Source organism: Anopheles merus, chromosome 3L (genome assembly GCF_017562075.2).
Source record: "Anopheles merus strain MAF chromosome 3L, AmerM5.1, whole genome shotgun sequence".
NCBI classification, from domain to species: domain Eukaryota; kingdom Metazoa; phylum Arthropoda; class Insecta; order Diptera; family Culicidae; genus Anopheles; species Anopheles merus.
In genome coordinates, this window is record NC_054085.1 from 22963536 (window position 1) to 22986736 (window position 23201).

Consider the following 23201-nt stretch of genomic DNA (forward strand, 5'->3'; position numbering starts at 1 on the left):
AACACACGAACACGTTGACCTCCAAGTGTCGAGGTCGAAACGGTGACGGGGGTTTCCATCTTGGCACTGGGGTGGCACTGTCCATGGGCGTTGTTTTATTTTTCTTCCGCTGTGTACCGCATACACAGGAAAATGATATAATTACGGCATACACGGAACCGGAACATAGGACACCGGCGGCATCGAGCTATTCCTGGCCGTGAACGAGCACTGCGGCATTTTCCGGCCATGGCATTGCTATCTTTTCCATCATTTGCATACCCCCGACTCGCCAATTCCTGCCAGTGGCTCTGTGCTGCAGGCGCACATGAACCGAACCCATCACCAAACAGTTCAGTTGACATTTAGAACACAACAACTGTCGGCCCGGGTCCTCCGATTTTCCAAAAGCTCCTATGCTAAACGCGAATCAACTCTCCTCACAACAGCAGTTTCATTTTCATTTTTGTTCTGCACTATCTTGAGACGGGTTTTCGCCGTGTGACACGAACCGTCACCGGACCACCTTCTGCGCGGATCGGGCAGAGCTTTCTACGGATAAATATGCCTTAAGGAATAATAATGACTTGACGCTTACCACCCTCGTGTCTCATAATGATATAATGGTTAGCTTTGATAAAGTCAATTTAGGACCAACACTTGCATTAAAATCTTGCCTCGGGATACTGGTACGTGTGTAGGTAATGAGGTAAATTTTACTAAAGCACGCGATACCGCGAACCGCTAGACTTTGCAGCTAATCAGCTCGCTGTCCTTCCCGCAAAGCGATGATGCTTTGGATGAGTATAAAAGCATGATTCCCAAATAAAAGGGCACCACTTTGCTCATTACTTCAATCAATCCTTTCTAGCCGCTTAAGTAAGAAATTATTCCGAGGCGTATTAGAGCAAAACCGGGAAAAAGTACATTAGTTCTTCAAATGTTTCAGAGTATTCTGGAAATAGCCCAATAATGAGCCCTGCAGAAAGGTGTTTCAATTGTTTATTATATTTCTGCTTCTAGAAGTAATCTTATTTTAAAAGGTTTCTAAGATCGACAAATAGCCCTGAGTATCTCAGATCATCTGCAGAAATTATTCTTTCATAAAATTTCGAGTGTTCCAATCAACAATCTGTTTGTTTTTTAGATATATAAAAGCAAAGTCTGTTATTTTAATTTTAAACCAATATCCGAACCCAAACAGCCCATATTACTAAGCAGCATTGTTCAAAAGCATCTCAAAATTGGTTTCAAATTATCTGACTCAACTCAACACGAGTTCAAGGAAACCTTACACTAGACTTTGTTTCCAACAATCATCCCTTCCTAGAAATATGCTTCGAACAATCGTTCAAGAACAATAAGAAACTATGAATTAATCTTCTTTGCCAGCTTTTTGTTAACAGCGCAGCTGAACCTTCATCCCAGCACTGGCAGCCCTTTAGCCAAGAATCTAAAACTTAGTTTCGCACAGACTTGTATAACTTGGAATGAGTGTCTGCTATCAGCAATTAGCACAACGTACTGAGAAAGCCTACCGCAGCCCTTGCCCGGACTGTTTACACCCCTATCACCACCCAGCAGCATTAAAAGCAAGCCTTCCCAGTGAAACCATAATCATGTCAAGACACACAAGGCACACACTCCGAAAGAAAAATAAAAGCTGTGTCCAATACGCTCGCACACATGGAAGGTGTGTGTTTTTTTTTCTTTCTCTGTGAATAAATATTACACACCGAAACGCGTCGTGCTATATTTATTTGTTCCACAGTTTGTTTTTCTTTTTGCACACTCGGGTGTGTGTGTGTGCATGTGCGTTTGTTTGTGAGTGTTTGTGAACGATTTAGATAAGTGTGCGACACCATCTTCCCTCACGCACATGCTCCAATGGGCAATGGCATAGCAGCGCCTCGCCTTCGCCTTCGCGCAGAAGAAAGAGTCAAGGAGGTGGTGTTGTGCTGCCGTGGAACACTGCAGCTACTGATAACGATACAAAATTTAATAACGGACACCGGAACTGGGAAATGAGAATTTTCAGCCCGGCAGCAGAGACCGCAGTAGCACCACCGTTGTTGTGGCGGCACGGAGACAGTGCCGCCTTTTAGTACGGGACATACGGTGTAAAACAATAACACATACATCCCCCCCCAAAAAAGATTTGTTCGATAAACAAAACGGTCTGGAGGGCCGCAAAGAGTGCAGTTGGAAGAGAATTTGCACAACCGCGCGGTGAAAGATAGCTGTGAGCTTGTAGCGCGATTGGCGTGATAAAAAGGGCAAGGCACACAGACATACACAAACGCACACAGTGAAGCATCCTTATCAGCAAATTCAGGGCCCAGCGGTCCATGACACAATCGGTTAAATATATTGCGTCCAGCAACGAGGATTTTTTGAGTTTTGTTTTGTAAAAAATACATTTATTATCTATTACCATGGTTGCGCCTGTTTTGTTGGTGCAATGTATCTTACAGGGCTTGCTGAGTCAATTTCCAATGTTAACACAAAAATTCGTTGCCTGCAAGATTTTTTTCAAAAGCTGTCAAATGTTGTATTTGCATCACAATGATGTTTCAGTTCAACCACATGATTTTCAACAAGTCTCAAGCTGAACTGAGTTGTGTGGAAAATCATGTGTAAGAACTAAAATTTTATTATCATAAAAAACCCCCATTTGCCAGCTGTTGAAAAACATCGTAGAGAAGGTGAAAAATGATGTGAACATTAGAAAGCTGGCTTAGAAAACCCTGTATAGCACACAAACGCACCTGATTGCAATTAGTACGGCCTGTCGCGTTCTAAGGTTGGGTGTGTGTCTCCACACTTTACTCTCATTCTCCCATCGCAAAAAGGAGAAAAAAAGCGAATCTAGCGCCAGCATGAGTGATGGAAGAGCCAATGCTTACTGCACTAGTTTTATTTTTACATTCATAATTATTTTCACAAGAGTGGGTTCCCACCAACTCGTCTCCTTCCCGCACCATTACTAGAGACGCTTCGTTGTGCTCCGTTATGAATGAGAGCCACCACCCACATTGCCCACGGTGCGACACTGCCTACGCAAGGGCGTAAAAATGAAAACGTTTCAGTCGGCCCTTGAGTGTAAGAGTGTGTGCCCCAGGGTTTGCGAAAAAAAAAAACGGACACACACACACCCAAGCCGACTATTTCTGGAGATGTTTATTTTGAGATAAAAAGGGACCCTCCACAGAGGGGCCGAATGGTTCCGGGTGGGTACAGCCGCTGCCATTGCGTACCCCTTCTTCACCCCAGACGGACGCGTGCATCCCCAAGACTGTGTGGGCGAACCGCCGTCGGGTGTCGTCTGCGTTTTCCATGCCAACCACCAACACGGAAACGAAACTGCACACACACACAGCTGGTATGGGCGTGCGTGAACATTCAATTATAATTGTGAAATTATAATTTTCTTCTACGACCACCTCGTAGCGCCCACCCCATCGCCCTGCGATAGTAAACGCGATGATGTCAGTCAGTCACAGTTGGAAGCGATTGCCGAGCGTTGATAGTGGCGGTTAAAAGAGCGCGATGCCGTCTATTCACATACTAAAGACGAGGCATAGCACACATACACACATACACACACACGCCCTGGAAGTTAGCTTCGGGTGATGGCGCTTGGGTGTGCAAGATTAACTGTCAGCTGATGGGCACACACAAAGAGCGCTGATAGCATCGGAACGGGGCAAAAACGGCAAACTACAAAACTGTGCCCTCTAAGGGAGAGAAACCACATGTGCTTGTGTGTGACGCGACTTCTCGACTAAGCGAAAACAAAAAAAAGCAAAAGAATAAACTAGCCCCTGTTTCCAACAGTTCTTAACCCCAGCCGGCGAAGGGTCACCGCCCTTGCAAGATGCGGTGCCGTAAGGCGTGATCGTCGGTTATGAAACGAACGATTCACCAAAAAAAGAAACTTAGGCTTGGAGGGTCGTTTTTTGCCCGGATTGAAATGGATCGAGCCACATTTCCTAACACACACACAAGTCTTCTCTAGTCCCACAGTTGCAGACACAATTAATTAACAGATGGTAAAGTTCGATTAGTGCAGACAGCGGCTTGGAGAGATGGAGCAGCGAATAACAGCACCTGCAGCGAACAGTTTACCAATTATTTTAATAACTGACTTCAGTGGGGAGTCGTTGGGGGGTAGGAAAAACAGTTCCCCGATTCGGTCACACCGACTGGAAAGTCGTTCGGGTGAACGCGCAAGAAAAGCAAAAACGTTTGCAACTTCACTCCAAACCGTCTACATTTGCGTTCAATTTTGCGCGTTTAGTGTTTCAAAACTGCTTCAAAACTGCAGGCACCACTACCACCAATCGGTGAGAAAATCAATTCGAAATCAAGTGAAATTGAAAGTTACAATCTATGTCAGTGGTGTATGGGGCCCACCGGCACCCAGGCGAACCACCAACTACAGTACCAATTATAGCCATCAGCACCATCATCGTGATCATTAAGATGGAGCGTTGAAGTGTTTAACTGTGGAATGAATCGATCCATCCCGAGGCGTGATGCCCGAAGTTGGCAGGATGGATGGATAGATAGGTGAAGAGAAGTGAAATCGTTCGAAACACCGATACGGAGGCAGTCGGTGCATAACCTGGGCCAGAGTCTGCCGTTTTCTGCAAAGTGCGGAGTTGCGAAGAGTTCAATCAGCATGCAGTGTGCAGTAAAAATAGAAAAGCATGTTTGCTCCAAAGTCCATCATTTGCTTTCTGGTTCAAGTATAGAGGGGCATCCCTTACACGCGTAATCCACTTTACGTAGCTGCAGTTCCGCACTTTTATTGCCATTTGCACGCTGTTGAACTTTTTTTTTAAATGAACCCCCATCAGCGTCAATCTTCTGGAGTGGAATATTAGCACACATTTAGCAACGATTGGAACTGCTCGTAAAGATGAACCACAGTGGACAAAGTATGTCCGTGTCTACAAATGCGTGTACACTAGTGTGCACTAATGATGGGAATCATTATGTTTAAACATCATAAAACGGTTATCCCAATTGAGGGTACTCCGAACCATAATAAAAGTCTGCCAGTGCCAGAGAGAAAGACGTTCTCGTTCTCGTGATGGATCAATTTGCTTTTATGCTAGCCTTTTGGACGCACACTGTATACTCGCCAAATAACTTGATGCCACAACACAGCTGACGACAAGCATCATGATTGCAATGCGACAGACCGACTAAAGGGGGACGCCTTCAGCTAATCGACAATGATGGAATAGTGGATTGTGGTAACTTCTTTTATTACCCAGCAACTGCTGCCGGCAAGCAGCACGGGGATGTCACACACGGACCAGATTATTGTGTTTTCTTCCCTCCAATAATGCCTTCTGCACGTATGTAGGGACACATTGTCGACACGATTACTTCCGATCAATCCTTCTACTTCTTCATGTACCATCATCAGAAGTACATTAGACAATTTTCACGGTAACTGTTTCCAGGAACTGTCACCAATTAAATACGCCAGAAATACAGAAAGATTATGACAAAAATACATTTAATCACTGTTAATTTTCACTTCATCTATTCCAATTCCTGGAATGTGGAGTTACTCCAAAGTTGAATAAAACACCCAGCATGGGTTATCAATCCAAACGATTTATTACATTTTAATGCACTGGGGAAAACCCCAAACAACTTTGCCTTTTGTTGCCAACGTTTTCGAAAGCTCACACTCTTTCACAGCAACTTCAACGCGTTGCCATCCAACAATGTAGTGGCCTGGACGCTACCAAGGAAACGTCTTGTCAATCGAAATTATTGATAGTTTATTGATTTCTTTCCCAAGGCGCTCCATCACAAAGAGCCTGATGGAAGCCGTCGCACACCAGAGCCGAGAGCTTGCCATCACTTACAGTGAACTAAGACATTAGGACACGTTCGTGGGAATTATTCCCGACTAATCCCAGGCAGCAAAGCTGTCTCCTGCCAGCAGACACTGCAGAGATAGCAGATGTTCCTACCAAGGATTCGTACAGCGATTCCAACAAATACCGACTAGACTGTTAACTTTGTCCAGCTCTGCTCTAGGCCACTCTGGATTGTTTGATGGTGTCTGTGCGGTTGGTACGTCTGTAGTGTGGAACTGTGTTGTCGTCGGCTGCCCATTTTCTATTGACACACTTTCCACACCCCGGACGACTGCGACGACGACAACGACTGGTCGGCGCGACGTGGTGCGACCGAGAGACCCAACACATACACACAGCGGAAACCAGAAAGGGAAGAAGTGAAACCACTCTGGCAGCGTTAGCAAGGTATCATTGGACGTTCCTTGGATCGTTCCAAGGCACTATGCCGGCAAGCTGTCGTCCGTGACTTTCGCCAGTCGCCATCGTGGTGGCCTGCTACACCACTACCACACCGCTGCCGTCCACATAACGCAGTGTTACCTTTGGCACCACCTTGGCCTAGAGCCTCGATACGTACTTCACGAGCGCCAAGACATCGTTCGATAGGAAATTTGAATGGAAATGCAACAGTTATAGCATAAGCGAGATTTGAAACCTCTGCAAGGTTTATGCTCAGTTTATAGTTTGATTTGAAGGTGAATTCTACTACGGTACTACTCACACACACACAGGAACAACCGATGGCCCTGAGCAGCCATCGATTACTGTACGACCTAGAGTCATGGATTTGATGTCATCAGAGAGTTGCGGGAGCGCTACTCCAGCAATCTGGAATGTCTAACACCTTCACAAAACCATGATTCAGCCTCCAGCATCAAACGGTCGTGTTCGTGGATAATAATAAAAAAAGATACACTAAAACCTGTTTGCTAATAGAACACCATAACACCACCACCACGACGATGACAACGTCGACGACTGTAATGTTTGTCCGATGTGTGTCTCTCCCTATTTGATTAGACTTACAGTGTGTGTACTCACCACTGTTGCCGATATGCATCGCTGAAGCGAAGCAAAAGTAAAAAAAAAATCCTTGTACATCGAGTTCTCCATTCCGCACCGTTGTAATAAGTCTAGAGGGCTAAAGTGGCACTTCAAAAAGCGTATGGTGTCAAGTGCAAAAACGATTCAATACTCGAGTGTAAAAACAACGGTCACATAGGAAGGCGGGTCACATGGGTATACGACACTGCTTTTTTGTGTGTTAATCTTAGCGACAATAGATCTTAGATCTTGTCGTTGATAATGTTCTTTTAATACAACGAGCTTCATTATCTGATTGATTTCTACTCTGCGATGAAGAGACCTTGACAACAGGAGAACGACAAGGATGTGGATACTCCTTGTCTTCTCGTACCGCGAGTCACACTAAACTACCCTATTGGAGCATTTGTCTGCCAGAAAACTGAAATCAGATAATAAGTATTTGGTCCAAGTATTTGCCTTGCACTTAAAAGCTAAACCATTGTCTTCAACACCTCTCTAGAAGCTGACCTAATCAGACCAAAAGTTCAATAGCTCGTGTCAACTTCTCGACGTTCTCGTTCACAGGTAATCACTTCTCCTGGGTTGGTTTTACCACGAAATATAACAGCGGCAACAGTAGCTTGCAGAAGAAAGGTACGGATTGCCAACCAACCCATCCACCTTACATCCATTGCCCCTCAACACACGAGAAGCAGCAATCTCTTCTCGCCAGCGGATAAATAAATCAATCTCGCGAGATCTAAACATGCGAGGCGTTGCCTCGTGGGAAATTCGCCGTCCGTCGTTTACCACCGCCAAGGTTCTCCACCGAAAGCGCAAATCTTTAACTTAGTTCCAACTCACTGAAAAGCAATAAACAAACACATGCACAGTACAGCTAGCGGTGAAAAAGGAAGGAGAAGCCAGCGAACGAAAAACGACTTAACAAACGATATCAAGCAAACAGAGCGTTGATTTTACCCCCGATATCCGCAAGCGTCCCTGCATCCTTCACCCTTCGCTAATCTCAGCAGCAAGGCAAGGAAAATAGCCACACAAAAAATCATCCCCAAGGTTGGTACAATTTTGGCCGTCTGTTGATGGTCGAGCAGCTGGTGTGTTACTCCCTCTACTACTACTACTACTACTGATGCCTCTAGAATTTCCCTACTCCATGCAAAACGGGCGCAATAGGGCATTAGAATGCGAAAAAAAGCAGCAAAACCGCTGCACCTGTTACGCATACTTTTGCAAACGGTGGAAGAGCAATCTGGTCTTCTTATTTTGCGTGAGGGATTTACTTTTGCAGTGGAGTGAAGCGTGTGACTACTTAAGGGCACTGGAACGGTCGTGCATGAATTATGACTCAAGTTCTGGGGACCGGTGTTCGGTGGCCAATATGCTTCGAATACGGATAGAAGAAGAAAGCTTTCTTTCAAGTGTTGCTCGAGAGGAAGAAAAAAAGAGAGATTTAGGACTTTGGTTTTCGAGTAAGTGTCACGTGGGTTTGATAATGGATTTTGAAGCAGTGAAATGTATAGTTAGGCAACTGAACCTGGACTCGAAAGTGCAAAACACCAATATATAAAATAAAAAAATCATTTCAGGCGATGCATTTATAATACTAAAAACTATTTAAAGACGTTTTAAGTATGTTACTTGCTTATTGCTACGATATAAGGCATCTAGATTTTGGAGTATCATAGTTAAATTTAGTCCATAAACCCGAAATGGGACACTGATGTTATTGAAACACAATATTTATTACTTATACCACAAGAAATACATTCTTTAAGTTTCCCTATTTCCCCATTATCAACAACGCTTTGGAGGAAAAAAAAGCTTAAAAGCAATGATCAATTTCAAATCCTCTGTGTGAAAAACCAATTTCCAAACATTTCGTAAAGTCAAAAGTCACTCAACCCCACGTTCGATCAATGTCTCTCCACCACGGTACCGCGGTGGATCCCTGTTGTGTCCCTTTTACATCCCAATCGAAACTTTGCAAACACGAGACGCATATGGATCTCCGAACGAAGAAAAAACCAATGGACGCCCACCGCGGTACAGAGCAATAGCAAAATGGCCCTCGGTTTGCCGGGCCCGTGTGTTTGTGGTTCGCCCAAAAAGGAAAATAGACAGCGTCTGTGGGTGTAAGAACGTGTTCTAAATCAACAAAACTACACGCGCTACCCTCTCAACCACAACAACATCATCGTAACGCGGCACACAACAAGAAGGCTGAGTGAGGTGCGGGAAGCAGGGAGGTTTCTTTTTGCTTATTGCTTTACTCCCATTGTAACATTTTGCGCATCGTACTCGAAGGGAGGGTTTTACGTGTTATGCGTACGCCAAAAGACCTGGCACGGGGGAGGCTTTTTTGTGTACAAAGGAAGGAGGCAAAGGGCAATGTTTTGCCGAATCGACACATTTGTCTTATTTGCCGGCTCAATCGATCGATTTCAATTTGACTTGGCCGCGGCTTGGAGAAGCCGCTTGTGACGGCAAAAGAAACGAGACGAAGGTTTTGCGACTGTTCTCAGCCTGCAAAACTGTCCTTCACGCAAACGTCTGCTGCGAATTTCAACCCCGCACAAAACACGCAAATACTCACAGCGCCCCAGTACACAAAACCCACGCGAGTCGCACCGTTCAAAGCGGTGCGTAAGGAATGGTGGAACGGTTTTAATGTCGTAAAATCGTGCCACCACTGAGCATACAGCATACACCACAGTTTCGCGCGTTGTGAGAAAACGGTAGTGTTGGTGGTACAAAAAAACGAGAAAATTTAGAACAACCATCAACCGGCTACACACCACCATCGGCATCGTTCTCGTGCAGAAGCGCAGATAGCAAACAGCCAAAGCACGCGGCTTGTAGAAAGCATTCCAACGTGCGTCGGAAACGATTAATTTGTGTACCAGGTTGCTTTGCTTTGCCTTTGTTTTTACTGCTCACCCCTTTCCCACCCCAGATGGTGGTGGGAACTCGGTCGATGAAAGCACAACATAATGAACAAACTTTATCAACGTGTATTGTCATAACAACTAATTAGGCGCAGGTTGCCATTTTAATTTTTGCACGGAACGAACAGCAGCAGTTAAGGCCCGCTTTCGTACTCCGCCTAATAGGGGGTGCAATGCGGGAGGTTTCTTCTTTAAAAAAAAATAAACAAATATAGATAAACTTGTGAAGAAAAGTGTAGGGAAGTGTAAGTACTCGTAAAAATCTTCCCCTCGTAGCTCCAAGTTTATAATTACTCCTAACGCAATTTAGCTCCGTCTTGCAATTCGCACAAGCGACTCTCTTCTCGGTAAGCATAATTCCATTAAGATTTATGCGATGTCGTAATTTAGGGTTTGATCCCAAAAATGGTTAAGATAATTTCGATAGACAGTGTTAGATGACGGGAGGACAAAATAAAACGGCGTGTGATTTCATCTCGGGTACTTGTAGTCTACTGCCGTGATACTTTCACCGAAAAATATTGCATAAATCTTTCTACACGCAAGAAGGACAGCTAATAAAAGACGAAGCATAGCGAGGGGTTTCTATTTTCTGTCTAATTTAGATTGTGTTTCAAATTGCACAGTAGGTCTCCAAAAAAAACCACACACACCGTACTGAATCAGACGGTTTAATAGGTAAATAAAAGTTTGTTGTAAAAGAACGCGTTTCTACGTATTCGTCTTTGGTGCAACAACCGCAATCGGAGTCTAGAGCTGACTTAGTCACTCATGGGTTTGACTATCAGTAGCTCGATTGGTTTACCCCTGGCAAGATAATCAATACTAAGTAGGGATAGGTTCGATATGGAGTTTGGACCCAAAATGGACCTACTTTGTAAACATTTCCACCATTGCAATAAAGTAAGCGTTATTAGAATGGGCTCATATAAAAATGTGATTCATTAAAAGTGTTTGGTTTGGAAAATTTGATTGATGAGTGTTGATGATGCGAAAGATATTTTGGGGAAATGTGATGAAAGTTGTTTGCACTGTTCAGTTTGTGGTTTTGTTTTACAAGGAAAGAGAATCCTCTTTGTCACATAACCGCTTGAATGTTGGCATGGAATTGTTCAGCCAGTAGACTTCGCCATATCACAATGGGTTCAACTTTCGGTATGCTTCTTGAAGAAAGGCTGACAGAATTTCCGTTACAAGCGTCACGAAACATTGGAACCCTCGAACATTTTAAGAGTCTGGATTACTTGAAACGTCATTTGCACTCTGACACGTCTTAGAACCGTTGTGACACATCCAATTTACCACAACTCATGGATTAAAGTTCCATATTATATGAGTTGTTGAGTTACTTGGTTGAATGATAGGAGAAAATTTGTTTTCTGCTGCGCCAGTGTACTGCGTAAATTTGTACCACACTGTAGAACCGACGCTAAAAGGCCGGGCGCGCTTGTCTAACGCAACCCCGGACAAAAAAAGAAAAGAGCACATTCTCGTACACCCGAACGCTTACCTTTTTCGTTCGGATAGCTGCTGTTCAGTTGCTGTTCGTCATCCCGCGACACCTGCGTAATGATGGATGTAGCGTCCATTTAAACCATTGGCTGTTGGACGCACTCCCTCCGGAAAATGGTACCCCCGCTGGTGGTGGTTGCCCGGGCGGTCTTGTCGCAGCGGCTGTGTCTCGCTTGTGCCAAGCCGGTTTCCGGCCTGCCTTCTCCTGCCTTGCTGTTGCTCTTTCCGTTTCGACGGGATGACGTTTCGCGCGCCTCCTGCTCGTACACGCTCTTTCTCCCCACGGCTCTCTGGGCGGTTTTTGCTGGACGGGTTCGGATCGGCGGAACAGTCGTCACCGGGTGCCGGTTGACGCGATGCAGGGGGGGGGGGGAACAAATGTTCCGCTTCCGATACCGTACGACCGCGAGCAAGAGGGGTGTGTCTTGTAATTCCGGTCGATGGATCGTTGTTGTTCGTTTTATTTTTCTTCTGCTACTAATCTTCCACAAACCCAAGGAATCACCTTCAGCTCCGGAACAGATGGTGTCTCCGGACGGTGATCGTAAAACTAAAAACCCACGAACCGAAAAAACTTAAACGCACCGCACTCGAAATCCCCGGCCGGTTACACATATACACGTACACACATACACACACACACGCACTCGTGTAGGCACGGATGATATACAGCAGAGACACACAACGCCAACGATCAGCCACCGCACAACATTCGCTACTACTTCACACTGTGAAATGCTATATGGGGAAGGAAAGAAGAGAAACAAATAGAAAACAAATGCACATTCGAATAAAATACACCAATTGATGACATTCCACGGGTAAGGAGGAAGTACAGTTGGGGGGAAATTCGTATGCAATCAAGTGATTGGAAGCGATTGCGGCGAACCCTCTACGAATCCAGTGTGAAACTTGCGACCATTTCGCACTTTCCTTTGGGGGCAAGACTGCCTTTATCACTGCTTTTTACAGGACCCGGCACCAACACTCGGCCACGAGTTTGTTCTGACAGGAAAACGCCTCCCTTGATTATGGACAGGTTTTTCAATGCACACACACACACACCCACCCCCGTCCACGCGTTCAGGGTTGCTATGATCAACACAGTAAGGTCGGGTGGAATTGGTACGAGCATGGCGACGAGCTGCAATCCCATTTCCATCCCCTTTTCTACACCTTCGGCTGCTTCCCTTCTTTTGAGGTCGTCGTAGTCGTCGTCGTCGGTGTGTGTATACTTTCTTTTTCCTTTCTATTCCCCCACACACTTGAAAACTTTCACCAGAACGCGCGCGCCTGCTTGTAACCGCGCCGCTGCTCTCAAATACCGGGAGCCAAACAACATTTCCCCAACCTCTGGCCGGGCTCGGATTAGCCAAGAAGATCGGACAGATGTCCGAAAAAGGGAATACGCGAGCAAGTTACGCACTTTATGCATATTTTTGTTTGACTTTATGATGACACCGCAGCCACACACATACACACACAGACACACGCATACATAAACACACCGCACAAGTTCGCTTCTGTTTTGCTACTTCTGTGGCACACACAAACAAGATGGCCGCCGAGAGGGTGAGGAACGGAGAAACTGGTTTCCTGGCGCAGCCCGCTTGTTTATGAGAGGTTTTCCTTTATTCACCCTACTTTTCCACGCCACCCCCAAAACCGTCGTGTGAAAGTGTGGAAATTCACACCGCCTAGGGATGGAAAGCGATAGAGAAATAGATAAACATTGCAACGAACCCGCAACAACAACACACAACACGTCCGCACGGTTTCACTGCTCGAATTAAACTGCTCGACGGGAGGAATGTTTATGACGGTGTCTGCGATGGAATTTGGCCAATTTGTGGGCGTTGCCATTCCCGATGTGCCAAAGCTGCTGGAAGAGAGTTGGATGTCAAAACTGGTGGAATAAATTGGGAATGCAATATTCGGGCAGACATTTTGAAAAATATTTAGAAATCGGTTAAATATGAGTATGCTTTTTTGTAAATGTTGTAAAGAACAGGAAATCAAAAGGAGTATCGTTATACCACCGACAAACCGACGTGACACTTGCGTTACAAAACTGTCCCACACGAAAGTACTGTCATTTGCAATGAAGGCGAAGGCCGCAAATACACGACGCGCGTTTCCGCGACCGCGGAAACGCGTATAACAATCCAGCCATAGAAATGAAATGTCATTCGAACGCGCTACCGCGGAAACGCAGAGATGCTCTTGCTGGATATCTCTGCAGATCTGTTATACGCGTTTGAACGCGCCCGCGGAAACGCGCGTCATTCCTTTTAGATTGATAGCTTCAGTCGTTTAGAACCCGTTTAGTGGTCGTTTAGTGGATTTGTGGCACTTGGGAGGCTTTAGTAGTTGTTCAGTGATTTTTGTGGTACTTGGGTAATTCTGCACTGTTACGCATATTTGTACATTTTAAGTATTTTTGAAAAATAAATAACGTTGTTAATGCTTGTTCTCTAATGTCTCATTTGTTTGCACATCCGATAAAATCCCATTTAGTTGAGCAGGTTCGACAAACGTTTGTGGGTCAATTATTGAGTTCATACTATACTTTACAGCAGTTTATTGCTGATACATTTTGTAATTGAATTGATTAAGTGTACACAACAATCATAACTTGTGATCAATTTAGTTTAATTCAATTAAAAAGTGTTTCAATTTTGCTTATTGGGTGTGCCTATTGGTGCAATAATATTCGAGCAGTCAAGGTGTATGCAATTGTATCTGACGTTTTGCGTCACACGACGTACGCTCTACACATCTTCAGCGTCTGACAAGCAGGGTGAAACAGCAAAATTGCCGAAACCGAACAGAGCTGGCTGAAGCAAAATACACAAAACGGCAATATCACCCGAACTGTGTAAAAAAGGTTCTTTAAACATCCCATCCAAATTACACGATGACTACCGACATTGCTCGCGAGTTTGAGGCACCAGGATTCAGCTTTGAAAACTGTCGCCGGTAAGTATTGGCTTCAAAGCGCGTGTGTGTGTGTTTTGGGAACGAACTAGCTTGTCTGACCGCGATTGCTTGCCTTCCGCAGAAATGCTCAACTGGTTAAGAATGGCTTCGTGCCACCGAAGATGATCAAAACCGGCACCACCATCTGTGGTATTATCTACAAGGATGGCGTCATTCTCGGTGCCGATACGCGCGCCACCGAGGGCCCGATCGTGGCGGACAAGAACTGCGAGAAGATCCATTATCTGGCGAAGAACATGTACTGCTGTGGTGCCGGTACGGCCGCCGACACCGAGATGACCACACAGATGATTGCCTCCAACCTGGAGCTGCACCGGCTGAACACGGGCCGCACCGTGCCGGTGGTGGTGGCCAACACGATGCTGAAGCAGTTTCTGTTCCGCTACCAGGGCTACGTCAGTGCGGCGCTGGTGCTCGGCGGGGTGGACACTACCGGATCGTACATCTACTGCATCTACCCGCACGGTTCGACCGACAAGCTGCCGTACGCGACGATGGGTTCGGGCAGCTTGGCCGCCATGTCCGTGTTTGAGTCGCGCTGGAAGCCGGACATGTCGGAGGAGGAGGGCAAGAAGCTGGTGCGCGACGCGATCGCGGCCGGTGTGTTCAACGATCTCGGCTCGGGCTCGAACATCGATCTGTGCGTCATTCGGAAGGATGCGACCGAGTATCTGCGCACCTACGAGGAGGCGAACAAGAAGGGCACGCGCAGCCTGGCGTACGATTTCAAGCAGGGCACGACGGCGGTACTGCAGAGCAAGTGCTACAAGGTGGACGTGACGGATACGGTCGTGCGCCATCTCGTGCCGGAAGGGGTGGAGAGTATGGATACTGCTTAGAGGGGCGGAGAGATGAGGAGTTCTTATGAGTTTTAATTCCAACGAGCATCTTGTATCGGTATAATTTCGGGAATAAATTACAGTCTCGTTTGGGACGAAAAATTGTACCATTTTCTCTACATCTGTTTCTGGGTAAATTGGGGCAATGGGAAACTTAAGTAAATCTTACGCAAAAATGTGTAGAAATTGTTGTACTAAACGACTAATTTGAACTTCGATCGAATTCGCAATTCAATTTAATGTTCGTTTGTTCAATTTGAACGGACCGCGAATGACCTCAAAGCGGAGTGAAAGCTTAATAAAAGAAGAAAATTTGAGCCAAACTCGTAAATTGAAGAGTTACGGTGCTCAGAGCGTTAAAGTTGGGACTATAGTTGAATTATAGCCAGCCGGATTATTAACCTTTGACTATTAGTGTTTAGGAATCAAACAACTTGTATTACGAGCATCCTCGTTCTGGGAGTTGTCCAAACAATGTTGACAAACCCTAAAACAACCTAGATGCTAGCAACAGTCAATACACATGGTTCATTATCGAACCGTGAATTGTGAAAAAACGTGTCAAAATTCAACACAATAATTTGAACAAATAGAAATTAACTTTCACCTAAGACTATTAAACACCCCCGTCAGCTCAAAATTTAATTCCAGCATTATATTACACCCTGCCGGTCTGAAAGGGTTTTTTGATGGAACCGTTGGAAGCGTTCAGTTCTTCATTAATTCAAATTTAAATGAGCACTATTTCCAAGCTCTCCAATACTTGTCGGATCAATATAGGATACTGTTTATAGACCTTTCAAAGGTGCCCTCATTGCGGGAACTTGCATTGGTGGATTACAACCAGTTTGAAGGAAATTTTCTTTCACACTGCAAATCATTAGACGACGACTAGTGTAACAAGTTGCCTCTCCTTGGACAATCCAAATGCTACCTCAAACCCTTCTCCAGAACAACATTCACCATACTAAAATTCCAAAACTCATTACCACCATTTTCCGTAAGATTGTACAGATGTTGACCGTTTTATTCCTTCCTCACAAGCTTCCGCCCTTCGAAAGCAATACACGCGCAAATCTTATGGAGAAAATAACTCGCCGGACGCACACCACCGGCCAGCTCGCTGCGTGGAGCACTTGAACCCGATGCAGGGCGCGGACGAAGTACGAGCACACACATACCAGCAAAACCAGCAGAAAAAGCACAAACGGCGAGCGCGTACGCGAATGTGTAAAGTAAATCCTTAACGGTAAGACTTCTGGTAGCGGGCGCGGGCACCTGGACCGCCGAACTTCTTCGGCTCGCAGCGACGCGGATCCGCAACCAGCAGCGTACGGTCGTACTGGGTCAGGATGTCCTTCAGCTCCTTGCGCGACGCCTCATCGACGTACTTCTGGTAGAAGGAGACCAGCGCCTTGGAGATGGCCTGCCGGATGGCGTAGATCTGTGCTACGTGACCACCACCGCTCACGCGGATGCGGATGTCGACGCCGGCGAACTTTTCCTTGCCGAGCAGCAGCAGCGGCTCCTGCAGCTTGTAGCGCAGGATCTTCGGCTCGATCTGGTCCAGCGGGCGGCCATTGATACGCAGCAGTCCCTTTCCGCGCTTGCAGTGTGCAACGGCGGTGGCAGTTTTCTACGAGCAATGGAAAGAAAAGAATCTTCCATTAGCATCACACAGTGACAGTACGCGAGCACGGGGGAGATGGGCTGCTTGCTCCCAGCAGGTAGAGAAGAAGCCGCCGACACCGCTCGTCACTGCCGAAACACAATTGCTTACCTTGCGTCCGAAGACCTGGACTGCGTTAACTTTCTCCTTGCGTGCCTGCAACAAAAGAACGTCGGCAATGATTAAATGCACCTTTGGTCACCCCGGGGGCGGCAATTAACACGATTTTTGCCAGTATTTCACGAGCACTTACTTTCGGCATGTTTGATTCGTAGCACAACAAAACTAGAAAAGGAAAGGAAGTGGTTCCGCCAGCACTGAACTGTGTGTGACAGTCGGCAGCGAAACGAGCTGTCAAACCGGGGCGTGGTGAATTTCGCATTTCCGCTACAGCAGCGCCGCGTGGTGGGAAAGCGGCAAATAAAATTAATAAAACAAAACGGAAATTTCACACAATCAAAACGTTTTACTGCTGTAGTTATGTGCGAGAAATGTTTTCTTTATTTTTGAAAAGCCATTCATTTCGTATGGAGCAAAAATATGCAAAAAAGAAATCATTTTTTGTTTGCTCCACAGTGTCTGGTTCATCTGTGCATGACCAAACAGCGCCACCGTTGTGCGCATGTCTAATTTCAAACTCCAACCGCCAGGTTGTTTTGACAGCAGCAAAAAGAGTTAAAAAACGCAACACGCATCACGCACATACATACACAAACCGTTTGCAACACAAAACGCGAAGCCGTAAACAATTATTTTCCCTTCGCCAAAAGCACAATTAAAAAGGCGCCGCCATCAACGCGCAACGAACGCCGCGTCCGGGTGTGTTGGTGTGGAATTCGTTTCGCGCATGGTGAATGACGCACAGTGCCCGAATGCCCGAAAATGTACATCAAATCGATCGTCATCGACGGGTTCAAATCGTACGGCCGGCGTACGGAGGTGCAGGGATTCGATCCGGAGTTTAACGCCATCACCGGCCTGAACGGGACGGGCAAGTCGAACATCCTCGACTCGATCTGCTTCGTGCTGGGTATCTCGAACTTGGTTCATGTAAGTACGCCGGGCAGGGCTTCTGTCGCTGGCAGGGCCGCTTTGCCGCCATTTTTTTGGGGGAGGTTGTTGTTGTTACCCAGAGTGTACGCGCGCGCGTCACACGGAACACGCTTGAATAAACCCCTGATTGCATTTTTGCTTCCCGCAGGTCCGCGCCACGTCGCTGCAGGATTTGGTGTACAAGAGTGGGCAGGCGGGGATTACGAAAGCGACCGTGACGCTGATATTCGACAACTCCAACCCGAACCAGTGCCCGATCGGGTACGAAACCTGTCGGGAAATTTCCATCACCCGGCAGATCGTGGTGGGCGGCAAGAACAAGTACCTGATCAATGGCAAGTCGGTGCAGAACAAGCGGGTGCAGGATCTGTTCTGCTCGGTGCAGCTGAACGTGAACAATCCCAACTTCCTGATCATGCAGGGGCGCATCACGAAGGTGCTGAACATGAAGCCGGCCGAGATACTGTCGATGATCGAGGAGGCGGCCGGCACGAGCATGTACGAGGCGAAGCGCGACTCGGCGCTGAAGCTGATCGAGAAGAAGGACGCGAAGCTGAACGAGCTGTACGCGGTGATACGGGAGGAGATCGAGCCGAAGCTGGAGAAGCTGCGCAAGGAGCGGGAGCACTACATCGAGTTCCAGAAGGTGTGCCGCGACATCGAGTACCTGACGCGGCTGTACGTCTCGTACCGCTATCTGCAGCTGTGCAAGGGCGTCGAGGAGTCGGAGCGAACGATCGCCAACCTGCAGTCGGTGATTGGGGAGAGCGAGCAGAAGATTGAGTCGAACTGCACCACGGCCCAGACGCTCGAGCAGGAGGCGAAGGAGCTGCAGGAGCGTATCGACACCGAGGGGGGCGGTGTGCTCGGCGAGCTGGAGCAGCAGCTGGCGGTGGAAAGCAAAAAGGAGGCGACCGTGGCCGCCGAGCGCAACACGATGAAGGACAGCATCGGGCAGGAGCAGCGGAAGCTGAAGAATCTCCAGAAAAGCATCCGCGATGACGAGCAGGCGTTGGCGGCGAAGGAGGTGGAGATGCAGCGGCGCGGCGAATCCTTCCAGGCGCTGAAGGACGCGTGCGAGGCGGACGAACAGGCGTTCGCGAAGGCCCAGAAGCGGTTCGAGGCGGTATCAGCCGGCCTGTCGACAAACGAGGACGGGGAGGCGGCCACGCTGCAGGACCAGCTGATAGCGGCGAAGCAGAAGTCAGCCGAAGCGACCACCGCCATCAAGCAGTCCGAGATGGAGCTGAAACACTCGCAGCAGCTGCTGCGGGACAAACAGAAGAACATGAACAGCAGCGACGCGGCGTACCTGGAGGACAAGCGCAAGCTGACGAAGGTCGAGGGCCAGATCGGGCAGCTCGAGCGGGAGCTGCAGTCGACCGGGTACGAGGAGGGCTCGATGGAAGCGCTGGCGGGCCGGCGGCAGGCACTGCAGCAGGAAGTGCGCGGGCTGCGGTCGGAGCTGGACCGGCGCAATGCGCACCGGTGGGAGCTGCAGTATCGCGACCCGGAGCCGGGCTTCGATCGCCGGTCGGTGAAGGGTATGGTGGCGAAGCTGGTCACCGTGAAGGATCCGAAGTACGCGCAGGCGCTCGGTACGGTGGCTGGCGGTAGTCTGTACTCGGTCATCACCGATACGGACACGACGAGCAAGAAGCTGCTGCAGAAGGGCCAGCTGCAGACGCGCACGACCATGATTCCGCTGAACAAAATTTCGGGCCGGAAGATCGATCCGTCCGTGGCGCGCTTTGCGGAGGAGCTGGTGGGGAAGGAGAACGTGACGACGGCACTGTCCTGCATCAGCTACGACCCGGAGGTGGATCAGGCGATGCAGTTTGCTTTCGGGCACTCGTTCATCGTGAAGAATCTGGAGATTGCGAACAAGATCACGTTCCATCCGCGGATTAAGACGCGCTCGGTCACGCTGGACGGGGACGTGGTGGACCCGGGCGGTACGCTGTCCGGTGGTGCCCGGGCAAAGGGCAATGCGGTGCTGCTGGATGTGGCGGAAATTAATCGGATACAGGCGATGTTGCAGGAGAAGGAGGCGGAGCTGCGCGATATAAGTGCGGAAGTTAGGTAGGGTTTGGATGAAGGAAAGGGAAGGAATTGCTTGATTGGTATTTCATTGTAAATGTGGGTTACTTTTTGCAGCAAAATCGAGAAAACTGCGCACCGATTCGGACAGCTGAAGGAGCAGCACGATATGCTCAACTACGAGCTGAACAATCTGAAGCAGCGCCTGGCTCAAACGTCGTTCCAGCAAACGAAGGAAGAAATCGAAGAGCTTAATAAAAAGATTGGTAAGTGGAGAGTTATGTCTGTAACGAATTGTTTGAAACGAATACTTTAAATATTCATTTTTGTTCTATTATATTTGTTCAAGTATTATAGCAAGCATTTGAATTTATTTTTCCTACCCTATGGATATGAAAAAATCTGTCTTTTTTTTCTGGCCTACGATGCTTTTTAGTAGATTAGGCCCACAGACTCGAGATAGTGTGAAATTGAAGATGAGATATGCGTGGAATTGCAGGGTTTTCCGAGTCAATTTCCAATTCCAGTCAGTTTCATTGCTTGCGAGATGTTTTTCAACAGCTGTGAAATGTTGTATTTGCATCACAATGATGTTCCAGCTCTTCCACATGATTTCCAACACGTTTCAAGCTAGATTTAGTTTGACAGTTTTTGGTGGTGTGTTGAAAATCATGTGTATGATCTGAAATTTGTTTATGATGCAAATATATCATTTGACATCTGTTGAAAAACATTTTGGAAGAGGTGAATACAGGGTTTTCCAAGTCACTTTCAAGTGTGCACATAATTATTCACCGTCTCCAAGATGTTTTTCAACAGCTGTCAAATGGTGTATTTGCTTCAATATGAAATTTCAGTTTCAAATGGGATTCAAAAGAGTTTTTACAAATAGAATTGCATAGCAATGTTGCCGAGAAACACTCAATTACCATTATTACACTTATAAAACATCATGACCACCTAAATAAAAAAAAGGTAGAACTTGATCTGAACAAATGGCACCCAAATCCGTTTTATTATAAACACATTTTTCCCCTCTTCCATTCGCCCCCCAGAAACGCTACAAAAAACCATCGTGGAAGCACGTGAAACACAAACCCAGTGCAGCGCCAAGGTGAAAGACCTGCAGGCCAAGATCGCGGACGGCAAGGGGCACCGCGAGCGCGAGCTAAAGTCGGCCGAAGAAGATTTGAAGCGCTCGAAAAAGAAAAGCGAAGAGAGCCGCAAAAACTGGAAAAAGCACGAGCAAGACTTCGAAACGCTCAAGCTCGAAATCGAGGAGCTGCAGAAGGGCATCGTGACCGCCAAAGAGCAGGCAGTGAAGCTGGAGGAACAGATCGCCGCCCTGCAGCAGCGGCTGGTGGAGGTGAGCGGCACCACGGACGAGATGACGGCGGCCGTGACCGCGCTAAAGCAGCAGATCAAGCAGCACAAGGAGAAGATGAACTCGCAGAGCAAGGAGCTGAAGGCAAAGTACCACCAGCGGGACAAGCTGTTGAAGCAGAACGACGAGCTGAAGCTTGAGATCAAGAAGAAGGAGAACGAAATCACGAAGGTGCGCAACGAGAACAAGGACGGGTACGATCGGATCAGCGGGATGGAGCAAAAGTACCCGTGGATACCGGAGGATAAGGAGTTTTTCGGCGTGAAGAACACGCGGTACGATTACAACAAGGAGGATCCGCAGGAAGCGGGCCGAAAGCTGAAGAAGCTGCAGGACTCGAAGGACAAGATGAGCCGAAACGTGAACCAGAAGGCGATGGTGCTGCTGGAGCGGGAGGAGGAACAGTACAAAGAGGTGATGCGCCGCAAGAAGGTGGTCGAGGACGACAAGAAGAAGATCCAGGCAATCATCACCGATCTGGATGAGGAGAAGAAGAAAAAGCTGAAGGTGGCCTGGAGCGAGGTGGATGAAAATTTCGGCAGCATCTTCAGCACGCTGCTGCCGGGCACGCAGGCTCGGCTCGTACCGCCAGACGGTGTCGACTTCATGAAGGGGCTGGAGGTGAAGGTTGGCTTCAACGGGATGTGGAAGGAATCGCTGACCGAGCTGAGCGGTGGGCAGCGTTCGCTGGTGGCGCTTTCGCTCATCCTGGCCATGCTTAAGTACAAACCGGCCCCGCTGTACATTCTGGACGAGGTGGACGCGGCGCTGGACCTTTCCCACACGCAGAACATTGGCAACATGCTGAAGGCCCACTTTACCAACTCGCAGTTTATCATCGTGTCGCTCAAGGACGGCATGTTTAACAATGCGAACGTGCTGTTCCGGACCAAGTTCATCGATGGTATGTCCGGCGTGACGCGGACGGTGAATGTGGCCAACATAAAGAGAGCTGCGGCCGATGCTGCCTCCCGTGGAAGGTAACGCGTATGGAAGGATATTTGCGGAGGAACTTAACATTAATGTTTTGATTTGAATTAATGTTTCATTTGAAAACAATCCCTTCGTGGGGAGCATGTATAATAGCAGGAAAAGGAAAAGGACATTTTGGAATGACTTTTCAAGCACATCTCTAAACAGGCTTCACGTTTTCAATTGGTGTACATATAGATTGAATTGGAGAAATGATTAATTTTATAATCTTTTAACACAAGTACTATTTTAATTTAACTCAATAAGATACGTTCTTCTACCACTACAAATGTTTTATGAAGTTCTTTTACTGAAATACATGACTTTTTCAAATGATACCATTGCGAGTTCTTTAGATAATTATAGTTTAATTGTTTCTCGAGTCAGACATTTGTCTGTCTATTTGTACCCCTGCAGGATTAGTATGGGAAACATCTCGTCCAAGTGCTTAGTAGATAAGCAGGAATGAGATAACAGACGTAAGCTTCTACATTCATCTCGATCAGTGTCAGCCACAGGATCAGTCGTTCTTCTCTGGCTCTTCGTAGTCTTTCGTAATATGTCAGGTAGATGACATGTATTCTTCCTCTCTTGTTAGCTAATAAACTTAAAAATGGTCCAAAAACAGTGAATCAATCGGCACTACAAGCACCCCAACAATAGAGAAACAATACATGCGTCTCCTTCAGCATCGGCTACATTCTGTTGGTCGATCGGCCCACTCTCTGTGGAAGAAAATAGCGCCAATTGATTAGTACGGCATCATCCATTAATTACGTAACGCAAAATTAGCGATTTTCGACCCCCCTCCTCCCAACTTATTGTAGAAAAATGTGTTACTCTCATCCTTCCTCAATAAATAACGAAACTTAA

General features: G+C 47.2%; 4 protein-coding genes across 5 annotated transcripts in view; 2 read left to right on the forward strand and 2 right to left on the reverse strand.

Annotated features, from left to right (window-relative positions):
• Positions 1 to 13186, reverse strand: part of LOC121600664 (phosphatase Herzog) — a 57083-nt gene extending 43897 nt beyond the window's left edge. The window contains exons 1-2 of one of the 2 annotated variants that reach the window (XM_041929490.1): positions 13115 to 13186; positions 11370 to 12109 (exon numbers count right to left, since the gene is read on the reverse strand). In XM_041929490.1, the coding sequence (XP_041785424.1) occupies positions 11370 to 11448 (79 nt within the window). In that variant the 5' untranslated portion in view covers positions 11449 to 12109; positions 13115 to 13186. Of the gene's footprint in view, positions 1 to 11369; positions 12110 to 13114 lie in introns of those variants that run through there. The other variant, XM_041929491.1, reaches the window with a different exon arrangement.
• A 961-nt stretch (positions 13187 to 14147) lies between these two features.
• On the forward strand, positions 14148 to 15317 carry LOC121600201 (proteasome subunit beta type-7). The gene is made up of 2 exons (XM_041928615.1): positions 14148 to 14350; positions 14433 to 15317. Exons 1-2 carry the CDS (start codon positions 14289 to 14291, stop codon positions 15208 to 15210), a joined length of 840 nt encoding a protein of 279 aa, XP_041784549.1. The 5' UTR covers positions 14148 to 14288; the 3' UTR covers positions 15211 to 15317.
• Positions 15318 to 16211: 894 nt separating this feature from the next.
• LOC121600176 (40S ribosomal protein S16) lies at positions 16212 to 17203 on the reverse strand. Its single transcript, XM_041928520.1, has 3 exons — positions 17133 to 17203; positions 16991 to 17035; positions 16212 to 16846 (listed from the first exon to the last, which is right to left on the reverse strand). Exons 1-3 carry the CDS (start codon positions 17139 to 17141, stop codon positions 16454 to 16456), a joined length of 447 nt encoding a protein of 148 aa, XP_041784454.1. The 5' UTR covers positions 17142 to 17203; the 3' UTR covers positions 16212 to 16453.
• A 340-nt stretch (positions 17204 to 17543) lies between these two features.
• Positions 17544 to 22556, forward strand: LOC121599088 (structural maintenance of chromosomes protein 2). The gene is made up of 4 exons (XM_041926599.1): positions 17544 to 17929; positions 18081 to 20014; positions 20090 to 20238; positions 21028 to 22556. The coding sequence occupies exons 1-4, from the start codon at positions 17762 to 17764 to the stop codon at positions 22338 to 22340; spliced, it is 3564 nt and encodes a 1187-aa protein (XP_041782533.1). The 5' UTR covers positions 17544 to 17761; the 3' UTR covers positions 22341 to 22556.
• Positions 22557 to 23201: the final 645 nt, after the last annotated feature.

Bases quoted from the DNA above. Each gene is read 5' to 3' on its own strand.
- LOC121600201 (XM_041928615.1), top strand. From the start codon at position 14,289: ATGACTACCGACATTGCTCGCGAGTTTGAGGCACCAGGATTCAGCTTT. The intron at 14,351-14,432 runs GTAAGTATTGGC...TGCCTTCCGCAG, and splicing joins AGCTTTGAAAACTGTCGCCG to AAATGCTCAACTGGTTAAGA.
- LOC121600176 (XM_041928520.1), bottom strand. The intron at 16,847-16,990 runs GTAAGCAATTGT...CATTGCTCGTAG, and splicing joins TCCAGGTCTTCGGACGCAAG to AAAACTGCCACCGCCGTTGC.
- LOC121599088 (XM_041926599.1), top strand. From the start codon at position 17,762: ATGTACATCAAATCGATCGTCATCGACGGGTTCAAATCGTACGGCCGG. The intron at 17,930-18,080 runs GTAAGTACGCCG...TGCTTCCCGCAG, and splicing joins GTATCTCGAACTTGGTTCAT to GTCCGCGCCACGTCGCTGCA. The intron at 20,015-20,089 runs GTAGGGTTTGGA...TACTTTTTGCAG, and splicing joins GATATAAGTGCGGAAGTTAG to CAAAATCGAGAAAACTGCGC.